The sequence below is a fragment of the Antechinus flavipes genome, chromosome 3, assembly GCF_016432865.1.
Source record: "Antechinus flavipes isolate AdamAnt ecotype Samford, QLD, Australia chromosome 3, AdamAnt_v2, whole genome shotgun sequence".
In the NCBI taxonomy this organism is placed as follows: domain Eukaryota; kingdom Metazoa; phylum Chordata; class Mammalia; order Dasyuromorphia; family Dasyuridae; genus Antechinus; species Antechinus flavipes.
Genome location: NC_067400.1, coordinates 541683303 through 541696932, shown reverse-complemented (window position 1 = coordinate 541696932; position 13630 = coordinate 541683303). Strand labels below are relative to the sequence as shown.

The following is a 13630-nucleotide window of genomic DNA, read 5'->3' as shown; positions in this document are numbered from 1 at the left end:
TACTTTATACTTTCTATTTTCTTTCCTGTGAACGGGGTGAAATGTTCCTAATAAAATAGCATATAAACTCCTCGAGGACTGGGACAGCTTCATTTTTTGTACCTTGCACAGTGTCCTGGATGTAATAGACACTTAATATGCATTGAATTGGATTGAACAAGTGAAGTTTTTTTTTTTTTTTTTAATTTAAATACTTCTCTTTATTTCTTGGGTTTCTTGAGTTGTTGCAGTTTAACTGGAAAATGGAATTCGTGGTAAGATGTTGTGTATGGGCATACCTGCCGGGAGGCCTGACTAAGAGCCACCAGCAGGATATTGTAGAAATCCTGTAGAACCTTGAGGAGACAAAGTAGGCGTCTTATCGTTGCAGAAGCTACAGGGTGTGTGGGCCCGTCCCAGGACATTGTAAGTCAGGACATAGTCCGGACAGGCTCTGAGTGAAAGATAGGCTAGGAGAAGGTTGCCCGCCTTGGCTGACCGCAGCGCCTTTGGGTTTGCTCCTGAACTTAGAGTGATCGAGATCGCCGCCTGCCACTCGGCGCACACCTCTGCGGCCAAGACCCAGAGCGGCCACATCTACATGTGGGGCCAGTGTCGGGGCCAGTCGGTGACCCTTCCTCACCTCACCCACTTCTCCTGCACGGACGATGTGTTCGCCTGCTTCGCCACCCCCGCGGTGTCCTGGCGCCTCCTCTCTGTTGGTGAGTCTGATTTGGGACGGCGCGTGAGCAGGTATGGGGGACGGTGAGAGTGCGGTGGGAGTGGAGGGCAGCCATGAGGGGCATGATGCGTCTTTTGTGCTTGAGGGGGAGAATGGGACTGGCTAGACTAGGAGCTATGCATCTGTGAATCAAAAATCTGCTTCTTCTAGATTGGAGATTCTTAAAGGGTCCATCAACTTGTTTAAAAAATTTTTGTAACTCTATTTCAGTATAATAGAATTCCTTTGTAAATCTGTGTATTTTATATTATACATTTGAAAACATTCTGAAAAGAAGTCCTAAGACTTCACCAAGACTCACATATACCATCTGTGATGCAAAAAAAGATTTAGACCTTTCCTGAACCTAGAGGAGGTAGATGGTCCATTGACTTAGGGGATTATTATTAAAACTTTAATTTATATATTACCATGTAACTTGGTAGCTCAGTGGATAGGGCCCTGGGCCTGGGAAATGGAAGGTCTATAGGTGACTCAGAGAATAGAGCCCTGGGTCTCGGACTAGAAGAGCTCAGAAACGTAATATCTGTGTGATGCCGAGCAAGTCACTTAACCTCTGTCTTCCTCCAATTCCCCTTCTGTTAAATAGGATCCACTTTAAATGTTAGCTATTATGATTACTTTAAGATTTATAAAGTACTTTCTTTGAAACACTCCTGTGGAATAGGTGGTATAAAAACTATCCCTCTGAAGAGCCTGAGACAAAGCTCATGACGTACAGCTTTCAGGCTTGGGTCCTGTAGGGAAGCTCTAGCCTTCTGACTCTAAGCCTGGGACTCTTGTCTCTTCATTTATATGAAGACCTTTTATCCTGCAGACAGACATTTGAAGCTTCAGCACAAAAAGCTCCTTGGAATTGTGTTTAGGATCTTGAGAACTTGGGGAATAGATAAGGAAGATCTTGTCTACAGTACATAAATACTGAGGGGAATCAGTGTATCATTAATTGGGAACAGCACATTCTGATTACATGTGTTGCTAAGATCTGAAGCGTCTCTTGTCGTCCTAGAGCCGGATGACCACCTCACAGTAGCTCAGTCACTAAAGAAAGAGTTTGATAACCCTGAAACTGCGGACTTGAAATTTCTGGTGGATGGAAAATATATTTACGTGCATAAGGTCCTTCTCAAAATTAGGTAAGGAATAAATTTATTCTTCTTCTTCTTGAATGGACACCACCAATTTGAGCAAGGCACAGTACTAGGTGTTATGGAAATTCCAAGAAATACAGGGTATCCCAAAAGTCTTAGTGAGTTGTAGGGATACTTTGTATAAGATATAGTCTCTATTAGTGGAGAACCTGTAATGTGAGGGGGAAGTCAAGATGTATATAATGTAGAAGATGGAAAGAATAATGCAAAGTACTATAGGTTTAAGTGATCCAAATGAAAGCTCATATCTAGTAGGGACTGTTTCATTTTTTGTTGCTACTTGAAGACCTGACACATAGTAGGTTAATAAGTCAGTACTTGTTGATTGATAATCATGGAGGAAAGAAAGTCAAGTCAGTAGAAGTAGTAAATGTTTTCTGAACTGTAGGTTGTACTGTGTTATCTTCTTTACATTGTTGTGAAAACTAAATGAAATATATTTAAGATAAACTTCAAAAGCTGTATATGTGTTGGTTATTATTATTGTATATATTATCCTCTTGGTATTGCTTATTTTATTCTATATCAGTTCAGTCCAATCATCAATATTTACTCCACAAGAATATTACATTGATCTAAGTTCGTCAGACACAAAATATCTGGGCAACTCATTAATCTTTATTTGCCTTAACTTTTTCATCTATAAAATAGAGATAATAGTAGCACATAATCTTTCATGATTATTGTATCAAATGATATATTAATTATAATATTTAGATGTTTTTAATATTTAAGTACAAACCTTAAAATGCTACCTAAATAGTGGCTGTTACTAATACTATAATTATCATTATATACTAAAAAATTTTCAGCCATTCCCCAATTGATGCTTATCCATTTAATTTCCATTTTTCCCCTAGTAGAATATAAGAGAGCAGGTACCGTCTCTTTTTTGTCTTTAATTCCCCAGTATCTACAACAGTGGCTAGAACTTAGCAGATATTTAATAAATATTTATTTGTCAGACTGCTGCTATGGGCTTCCTTTTTCAGGTGTGAACATTTTCGTTCAGTGTTGAATGGTAATGAGGATGACATAGTAGAAATGGATGAATTTTCATATCCTGTTTATCGAGCCTTTCTGGAATACTTGTACACAGACTGTATCAATCTCTCTCCAGAGGATGCAATAGGTAATTATCACAAGAGTCATATTATACCAATAATATAGTAAGATAATCTTTTTTTTATGGTAAGAGCATGGAAATATAGTCCCTGGAGCTATCCAGTGACTTGGCCCTTATTCCTCTTACCTTTCCCTTTCTTCTATTTTATTTCATCAAGGCAGCAGAAATAATTTGAAGTCCCAGATCATTATTACTGGTATTATTAATGTTGTTTTTCCTGACCATTGCAGACATCCCTTACCATAACAGATAGCTGCCTCAGAGCTGCCCATAAGATATTTGCATTCTAAAAGGAACAAGATTAATAGGAAATACCTTGCAAATTGACACAACTACACACACACACACACACACACACACACACACACACACACACACTTTAAAAAAAAAAAAAAAGAAGAAAGATAAACATCCTAGTAGTAGGTAGTTGAAGTGGGTTGATGTTTGAAATGAATTCTTCCTAATAAATATTCTTGCTTTCACTAGGATTACTAGATCTGGCAACATTTTACAGAGATAACAGATTGAAAAAGCTCTGTCAGCAAACCATTAAGCAAGGGATCTGTGAGGACAATGCCATTGCTCTGCTTTCAGCTGCTGTGAAATACGAAGCCCAGGTAAGAAGAAAGATTTGGAGGGGGGTTATTTGAGGGGGCAGTCACAGCTTTCTGGCATTACCACCTGACCTTGTACTTCATGGGACTGCTATGCACTGGTCACTTGAGACAGTGTATGTGAAGTGCTTTGTAACCATAGAGGTTTATATGAATATGAGCTATTTTTATTGCTGTATTTGGAACAATGACAAGTTAATCAATTGATAAACACTTATTAAATGTTTATTCAATACAAAACACTGTGCTAGGCACAGTAGGTTCAAAAACTATAATGAAATGGCCCCTGCTCTTAAATAATTTTATATTATATTGGGGAAACAATAAGTACAAAAATATATATATATATAAAACATATTTGTGTATATCTCTATAAAATGTATGTTTCATATATACACACACACATACACACAGAGAGAGATATTATACATGTATGTATGTATAAACACACATATAAAGTAAATACAAGGAACTTTGCAAAGGAGATTTTCCCAAAAAATCTAGCTACATGAGAAATTTGAAAAATTGCTTTAAAGTTATGCATAGTGTCAGCTGCAAAAAGAATTTACCCATATTTCTTCATTGTGGACATCTTAGGCTTAAAAGTGAAGGAACAATGAACTATAATATTTACTTGTGGTCTTCTTTATAATTACTGTTTTCTGCTCTAAGTAGTTTTTCATTTAAAATAATTTTTTTGGCTGCTATTCTTATCATAACTGCCCAAAAGTGCAGGCTGATGTATTTGAATTTTTAAAAGTTGCTTAAATTTAAGTATTGCTTAGAAAACTGATCAGTGTTTTCTCCTATAATAATGGCACTAGATTTTACTAGTTTAGTAACCTGTTTCCTTTCATAGTAATATTGCTAAATAATCTTAACTTTAAACTGCTTTATTTTCTGATGGTGGGGCTCCAGTGTGTACAATTGTATTGTTTTGTCTTTGACCATTGACTATCACCTGTATTACTTTGGTACAATGTGAGTCTTGGACTTTCACTATTTTATAGAATCTCATTGCAACTGATTTGATTCTGTTGTTTGTTGTTTGAACTCATCCTAACAAATTTTGGACCAGATAATCCCATATAATGATCCTTAAGCTATTAAAAAATGGCAGAACCTTCCTTTTTAAACAAAAATTTGGCAGAACCCTTATATTAAAATCTTTTACAAGTAAATTTAAAAATAAGCAAGTTACATGAGATTGATTTTCAAAGAGAAAAAAAGCATGTTTTTAGATCAGTAGGTCAATTTTTTTACTGAGGGTTATGTGTGTGTGTATGTGAGATTCCTTGTTATCAGTGGGTTTTTTTTTTTTTTTTTGGGAGTGTTGTTGAAAGCAATATCTTAATTTAGAATATATTTTATGATGTTTATTTCCCCCTTACCTTACATAAACATATGTTTAATTTAGTTCATTTGAATTTGGCAAACACTTAGAAAGATCAAGTGTAGTCTGCTAGGTGCTAGAATAAAATGATTCTTAGTGCTCAAAGAGCTTACATTCATAGAATCATAGATTTAAAGCTGAAATTTCAGGACCTTAAAGTTCATGAAGTTTAATCCCCTCTTTTTACAGCTGATGAACATGTGACCAAAAGAGAATGCCATTTTCCCAATATCACAGATACAACATAAAAGTAACTCCAATACTAAATAAAATATGATAAGGGCAAAAGAGAATTCCAAAGCGCTACAAAGAAAATCTGAGGAAAGAGGAAAGATCATAAAAATTTAGCAGATGATCCATAAATATTTTATGGAAAAGGTGGCCTAAGCTGTCTTAGGAAAGAAAAGAATTTCAACCAATAGAAATGCAGATGGGTGAATTCCAGGAAGGCAGCTTTTTTAGGTACACAGAGGTAGATGATGACTGGAACATAATAAGTAATAATGAGTGAAAGAAAATGAAATTATTAAGTGCTTACGTGTACCAGGCATTATGCTCAGTACTGTGAATAACAAAGTTAAGAAAAAAGAAAAGCATACTTTTACAATAGGGATAGGGATAGTAGCCATGAGAAGGATTTCAGACAGGAAAGACAGAGGAAATGGTGATTAAGATCATAGAGAAATTAACTGAATGTGTCCTTTCCAGGAATGGTAGTGATGTTTTGATGACTTTTCAGAATTGAAAATTGGAAAGTAATTGGGGGGGAGGATCTAAAATGATGCTGGAAAAGTAGATTGGAAAGAGATGACAAAAGTCTTTAAGTACTAAGCTAAGGACTTTGTATTTTACTTTATAGGCAGTGAAAGCTTGAGCAGAGAAGTGATATTATTAGATAGATTATTTTGGGAATTGTATGAGGATAGATTTGTCAGGGGAGAAATTGGAGACAGAGAATATAAAAAAGTTGTTATAGAATAGTCCTTGCAAGACATGCTGAGGCAGGGCCTGAATTAGAGGGAGGTAACAGGTGATAGAGAAGAGAAAAAACATGTGGTTTCTTAGAGATAGAATTGGCAAGACAGGATCCCTTAACAGAAAGATGTTCTTTCAGTGCTGACCTCTTCTTTCATTATGTGATCAAGTACAACAAAATATGCCATACCATTTCCTTCAGAAAATTCTATTCTCCTTAGAGCAGTCCATAATAAATCTTAGCCACCTTTTCTACAGCTTCAGGTTAATGTAGAACTGGTTGGCTGTAGGAGCTCAGTTTGGGAAATGGTGAGTTTGTGGTGCTGGCAGGACATCCAGGTGAATTAAGTGGATCAGGGAATCTAATTGCATCATGGGATCAAGGGAAGAAGGATATAAGCAAAGATCGTCAAATGCTGTAGAAAATTCAGGGATGTTGAAGATTGAGAAAATATTATTCGACTTGACAAGAGGTCACTGTTGGTCTGGAGAGGAAAATTTGAGTTGTAGAGACAGATTACAAGAAGTTGGGGATTGAATGGAAGGTGAGGATGTAGAAACAGATAGATGGGTAGATGGATAGATAGATCTACATACATACATACGTACATATATATATGTAAACGTTTTCTTTAACTTTAAGAATAACAAGAAAAAAATGAGACAATAGCTTTAGGGGTGGGAATAAAAAAGATAATTTTTTTTTTTCAGGTTGGAGAGAGCTGAGCATTTTCTGTATGGAGGGGAAAGAACTTGTAAGAAAGAAAGATGTTTTGTTGTTTGTTTGTTTGTTTGTTTTTCAATTAACAAGCATTTATTTTTTTCCCCCTCTCACCTTTCCCCTTCCTGAGGAAAAAAAAGCACACAAAACAAATATATATATAAATATAAAATCAATTTAAACAGATTGCCATGTTGGCCATGTACAAACATGTACATCCTATTCTCCTCAGGAAAAAATTGAATATGAGAGAGATGGAGTAATCAGTGCAAAGGTAGCAAGGAGGCAAGAGTAGCTGGATTTGGGGCAAAATTGTAACATTAACATAGTACAGACAATTCCTCACTTTAAAAAACTTTTGAGAATTTTATTTTTGTATTTTCTGTGTTTAATATTTATCTTAAAATTCTTATTAAACTAGAAAACAAAAGATATTTTCAGCCAAATGAAGGATGGCTCCTAAGTTCTCCTTGGACAGAAAGGCTTTAATGGACTTCCTTTTATCATGAGTCCAGAAGCAACAAAAAATATCATTTCATGGGACATTTGATCACTTCCTATTGCAGTGCTCATCATAAGTACATAATACAAAAAATTGCTAGAAAAACCTTTCACCTTTGTGCACTAGTAGAAAATGAGAGGGAAAGGGAAATTCGGTAAAGAACTTTTGAAAACTGTCCTTATTAATCCAGACACTCAGTAATTATGATGCAAAAATGAGTATGGAGAAGAAAATATGGCTAAGAAATAAGAAACAAGAAAGTCCAAAATTTTTTTATCTCTCAATGAAATTCACTTATGTATATTATGAACACTTTTTTGGAGAAAAAAGTTAAGAGATTCTAGACATGGCAAAAACTAAATCTCATAACAAAAATTAAAACTGATTATTTAACCAGAAGTTATTATTCCTAATATTGGATTCATTTTGGAGTCAGCTGTGTACAATCAGACCACCTATTTGTTAGAGAAAACAAAATTAATGCAAAACCAGAAAATTAAAAATGAGAAAATAAATCTAGCATCCAATTAAAACAATTCTAACTGAACCAATTTAAAAAGCTTTCTGACACTCAGAAAAAGGGAATGAATACTAATTATATGCAGATACAAATTATAGTGGTTTCCTAAATAAGCTTTCTCAATTAGTCAGTTTCCATAAGGAGGAGAGCAAGAGTCTAGAAACTGCTTCAGCAAAGCCTTTATTTTTTTGTGTAATGAAAAAAAAATTACAATAGCCAAAGGCAATAATTAAATTAGATATAAATTCATTTTTAAAATCATATGGAGGATGGTAGAAGATGAACATTATTATTTAATAAAATAGTGAGAAACAATGGAGGGAAAACAAATTTAAAGAAAGTTTGGCAAAAGAACCATTGAAACATAGTCAAACATATTTAAATTGAAACAGGAAGGAGGTTGATAAAACATAATGCAACAAAAACTGTAACTCATGCAGACTATGCAAACAAAATATGCATATTTCAGTGGAGATTTGGTAATGACATTCATCAATATTGAATAAATCAGAGAAACTGGAAGGACAAAAATAGATAAAAATAGAAAAACTCTATAAAGATTTATCTAATAAAATCTTTTCACCATCAGGGACAGTGGAGACACCACATTTGGACTCCGAACACTCCAGACCCAAAGGGACAATATGAAGATGTGGCAGTGACACTGTAGAAAATAAAGATGAGAAGAGCTGCTTATCTAGATCCAGTAATCAATTTTGGAGGTGACATAATTTTGAGAAGGATAGAATTTCAAATTTTCCAAAAGGGAGGAGGATACAAAAGCATAGGAAAAAATCTTGGATCTCCTTATTATAAAAAGAACTTGAGAATATCTGTAATTACCAATTCATATGCTGACTTTTTTTCATCTCCAAAATTTTTTTGTGAGAATAATACATACAGACTTTGAGGTCATTTTTGATGAAGGTATGCAAAGGGAACAGGAAATTTTTCATAATTTATATTCTATAGCAGACCATTTTTTTTTCCCTTGAGGCAATTGGGGTTAAGTGACTTGCCCAGGGTCCCACAGCTAGGAAGTGGTAAGTGTAAGTCTGAGGGCAAATTTGAATGCAGGTCCTTGTGACTTCAGGGCTGGTGCTCTATCCACTGTACCACTTAGCTGCCCTAACAGACCATATTTTTACAGTTATGTAGTTGACTGAAAGGCAAAGAGAATCCCAGTTTCTTTAGAACTTATTTGTTAATTATGAAAAAAAAATTGATTTGGTAAAACAAAAAGCTGCCATAAAGGCTCTCCTCCATTTAGATGCTCATGTCAAAATTATGTAAGATTTCTTAAAATATATAAGAACATAGGTTCTATTAGATTATCCTCTGATTGTTAAGTAGCAAGCAAGGCATAAAATGGGGTTGTAGGCTTGCCCAAGGTGTTTCTTGCTGTGATGGAAGGTGATTAGTTCAGGGACTAAATTGAAAAAGGAGATCTCTATTGCTGTTGAGATCTTCCAAGTGCTCCTATTTGTAGATGACATTGTTCTAGTTGCATCCAACCCCAGAACATTGTTGGGCCTCCTCAATGAAAAGAGGTGGTAGTAAGGAAATGTGCATCCATTAAGTGCCTAATATGTGTCAGACACTATGCTGAGTGCTTTTACAAATTAATCTCGCTGATCCTCACAACAACCCTGTGAAGCCGGCACTATTACTACGCCCATTTTACAATGTGGAAACGGAGGCAAATAGATTAAATGACTAGTTCAGGGTCACGCAGCCTCTGTGGCCAGAGCCAGTTCTTCCTGGATCTAGAGCAAACCCTCCGTGCCAACCGGCTGCTCTTACGAGATGTACAAACACTTAAGAGTTTAGTCTAATCAGCCACTGGGGAAAAAGCAAGGGAATAAAGCCTGGTGGTCAGCCCATGAAAGTGGCCCATCAGTACTTATACCTTGGACAGCCTCGGGATTCTGCAGCAGGAGGAGATCAAGAATTACTTTGGGAAATTTCACAGTTCTTTGAATGAACAAGCTTATTGCAGAAACACGTCTGTTTTCTTAATATTTGAATTCTTCTGATGATGTTGCATCACCATGATTCCTGGGATAGCACAGTCTTTAAAGAATCAAGGTTGAGAGTCATCCATTGAATGGATGTTGTCAGAGAAACATTTGGCTGAAAAAAGAAGGGGCCAGTCACAAAGCAGAAGTAAGAGAGAACCACTGGTATCCATGTAGGGGCCTTTCGTGTATTGAGTGGACCTTTGTAGGAGCTTAGGGGAAGATAGGAACGAGTTACCTAAGATGGGTGGGCCTGGTGTGTTCAGATTCCCAGAGTTCCTACATTGATAAGATCACAGGGAACCATCAGGTTTTGTTTCTAAATGCTCTCATGATTTTGCCAGACTCTTGGAACTCATATTTTAAATTTATTAACAGCATAGTGTGTTTCAGGAACAATAGAAATAGGCATTAAATGGAGTTTTCAGTTTATTCTATTTGGGATTTGGCACTTAGGCTTGGAAAATATTTGTTTTTTCATTAATTTTGGTCTGTAACACATTTGATTTCCCATCTCTTTAAACATCTAGATTTTGCTTAATTATCCATAAAGGGAAAATGGTAGGATAGAAAAAAAATAGTAAAAACAAACCCAAAACACTAAGAATATGTATAGTTGCCAGTTATTTATTTTTTTGAAGATACCAACACATATTTAATATTACTTAATAAGTTTATGATAAAAGAATTGCAAAATAAACCTTGTGAAATCTTCAACAATCAATGTAGTCTTCTTAGAGGTTTCACTAGACTTTTTGCTGCTCAAATATTTAGAAATGGCCAGAATTGAAAGGTACCTTAGAGGTTATTTAGTCCAGAAGTGTCAAACTCTGAGTCAATATGCAAACCCACTGGAATCCATTTCTCTTAAGAGTTTGTCACTACTGATCAGAGCTATCCTTCTAGTTTGATCTCTTGACTCAGATTTGATGTTGGTATTCCCAGAGACAGTGGACTTTCTGAAAGTTTGAGTGAGTGAGCCATGCCATTTTTCCCGCTTCATTTCTTCCTGTCCCATTTTCACTACTAAAAGTTCAGCCTCTGATTCTGGTTATTTTATTTGCACTTTTCTGACATAGAATAATTGTGTCATATACGTGACAGGACAAGTTTATCCATTGATTCTAGGCCAATTAGAAGTGAACCTTTTGCTCATGTGATCAATTTTGACTAATCTGCAACAGTTTTTTGATTTTGTGATTTTCCATTTTTGTTGAATATATATCCCATATACAACCTGAGAGCAAAGTGGACAGGTTTGTAGGCATGGTTGTTCAGCATCAGAACATTTTTCTTCCTGGCACCCATTGAATGAATGTACTTTTTGCTCTTTATAAAAACATTAAAATGTGGGTGGCATTTATAAGGAAAGAGAACTGGAAATACAATGATTTCTAAGAGCATTTTCTAACAGCAATAACAATAATAATTGATATTTATATTGCATTTTCAGGTTTGCAAAACACTTCACCTACCTTATCTTATTTGATCCAGTCTTAGTTGGTGACTAAGAATGTCCTCTGATCTAATCCTTTCCAAAGGTTACATTTGTTCTCTTTGTCCTCTGAAGGAAAAAAATTCAGTTGCTGTAAGCTGCTAAGAAGAAATCTATATGACACAGTCATGTCTCAGTTTCTTCTTTTTTCTCTCTGCTACTTTCAGAAGCTGTTTACACCAAAAATGCTGAAAGCACTAAAGGAAATGGAAAGGGAAGGGAGGGGAATATCCCACTTGTAGCAAAGCATGCCTCCTGCTTTCATAGGCTCCAAATATTGGGAAGGACCACAGAGGTCTAGACGCTCAAGCATAACTTCTTTATAATGTCCTCTCTTTCACTTCCTCCTTTGGATAGATCTGGTTGCTAGAGAATTTCTCTTAGTTCCATTAAAATCTGTCTCTTGTAGTTTTTACTCATTGCTCCTGATAAGTCCATTTCTCTTTCACTGGACAGACCTTTCCATTCTTCAGAGTTCTTCAGAGTCCCCCATGATGGTTCTCTTCCAGGCTAATTATCCTTAGTTCTTTCAACAGCTCCTTAATCATAGGATTTCCAGTCCCCACACTATCCAGATTGCCTTCCTTTGAGTGGATTCCAAGTAGCCTTCCTAAAATGTGTCATCCAGAACTGAACAGATTCCAACTGGGATGTTAATAAAGTTGAATACTATTTAACAGAATTATAACTGCCCTTCTTTTGAACAGTGTTTCTAACATAACCAGAGATTGCATTCACTGTTTACCTGCTGTGTCACACTGTTGACTCATTTGGATTTTTTTTTTGTCTTATTAAAATCCCCAAATTATTTTTATATGATGTGTTACAACTTTGGGGCACTTACTGAGCAGATTCCTGACTTACAGCTAACACCTCCTGTGTGTGGTTTCCCCGATTGCTAGGTATGATGCTCAAGAGCCAGAACCATCTTACTTTTTTATTTGTGTCATTAGCATTTAGCACTTAGTAAACATTTATTTGTTCATTCAGTTCTCTAATGGAAATAGCAATTGCTATTCTCTGTGATAAGTTTTTTTTTCCCCCTTTGAGGCAACTGGGGTTAAGTGACTTGCCCAGGGTCACATAGCTAGGAAGGGTTAAGTGTCTGAGGTCAGATTTGAACTCGGGTCCTTCTGACTTCAGGGCTGGTGCTCCAGCTGCACCACATAGCTGTGATAAGTTCTTTTATAGAAATCCAACTTTTAACCACTTCTTTCCTCTGTTATAAATATATGGGGACTTTCTTATCAATGGCCTCCTTGGGTCACAAGCCCTGGAATTTTGTTGCAGCTTTTTAAGATGGAATGCTCACTTCCTTGGAAGGTGTCTATCATTTAAATTGTAATGACTGGGTCTTCCATGTTACTCCATTCTAGAATAGTAGTTATTCTCATTATGTCCTTCATCTTTTGAAGAATGCAATGATCATTAAAGTAAGTCAGGGATTTATTAATTGCGCTGCTTTTAGTTGAGGGCCCACTCCTGTGTACCTTAAGATAAATTTTGGTCTTTGCATTCCCAGGCAAGGCTGCGGGGTTTATCAAGCACTTACTATAAACGAGGCACTTTGCTAAATTCTGGGGATATAAAGACAAACAAAAAGAGATAGTTTCTCAAGTAGTTTTTGTTGTTATTGGGGGAAGACAACAACAAAAAGGAACTGAAAAGTGGGAGAGAAGGGGAAGAAAAATATGCCGCCAGCATTATGGTATTAAAGTTCAGAAAGTCAGGTGTACAGAAGGGAGGGGAATGAAGGCTGGCCACTATAGATCCCTCTCCAGAATAGAAGCACCCCGTGGAACTCACTCATGAGAGAAGGGAACTAGCTTGGCAGGTGAATGTTTGAGGGAGGGGAGCCTCAGTGCTGAGGGAGGGTAGAACTGTAGCAGGGACAGGTGTTGAAGTCTACAGTATCTAAAACACACCCAGGAGGGACATGAATGTTGGCTCACCTAGATCTCTCTGCAAAAGGGAAGCTCCAAGAAACATTCCTCAGTGAGAAAAAGGCAGCACAGTGCCATGTACGTTGTTGTTGATCAGTTGTGCAGGACTCCCACGGATCTCTATCCATGGGGATTTCTTAGCAAAGATATTCCTCCTCTAGTGGCAGAGGCTAAGTGACTTGGTTGTCACAAGCTAGGAAGTTTCTGACTCTGGATTTGAACTCGGGTCTTTCTGACTCCAAGCCCAGCATTCTATCCTTTGTACCACCTAGATGCCATTGTACATCAGAGCAGTTAATAAATGATAGTTGAATTGAATGGAATATGTGAATGCCATGTCATGCTTCTGTTGCCAAATCTTATTGGTTCTACTTGTCCTTCTTTTTAGGAACAATAATATTGAATTTCCTTATGTTGCAAATGACTGATGTGAAATCCTATTTTTCTCCCC

At 36.4% G+C, this 13630-nt stretch overlaps 1 protein-coding gene across 10 annotated transcripts in view; it reads left to right on the top strand.

The window, feature by feature from the left end:
• Window positions 1–13630, top strand: part of LOC127555179 (RCC1 and BTB domain-containing protein 2) — a 57297-nt gene that overhangs the window by 42248 nt on the left and 1419 nt on the right. For 6 of the 10 annotated variants that reach the window (XM_051987326.1, XM_051987325.1, XM_051987331.1 and 3 more), the window contains 4 exons: window positions 511–701; window positions 1731–1857; window positions 2865–3004; window positions 3485–3615. In XM_051987326.1, coding sequence (XP_051843286.1) covers window positions 511–701; window positions 1731–1857; window positions 2865–3004; window positions 3485–3615 — 589 coding nt within the window. Of the gene's footprint in view, window positions 1–510; window positions 702–1730; window positions 1858–2864; window positions 3005–3484; window positions 3616–6691; window positions 6736–8312; window positions 13628–13630 lie in introns of those variants that run through there. The other 4 variants (XM_051987330.1, XR_007952174.1, XM_051987332.1 and 1 more) reach the window with 4 other exon arrangements.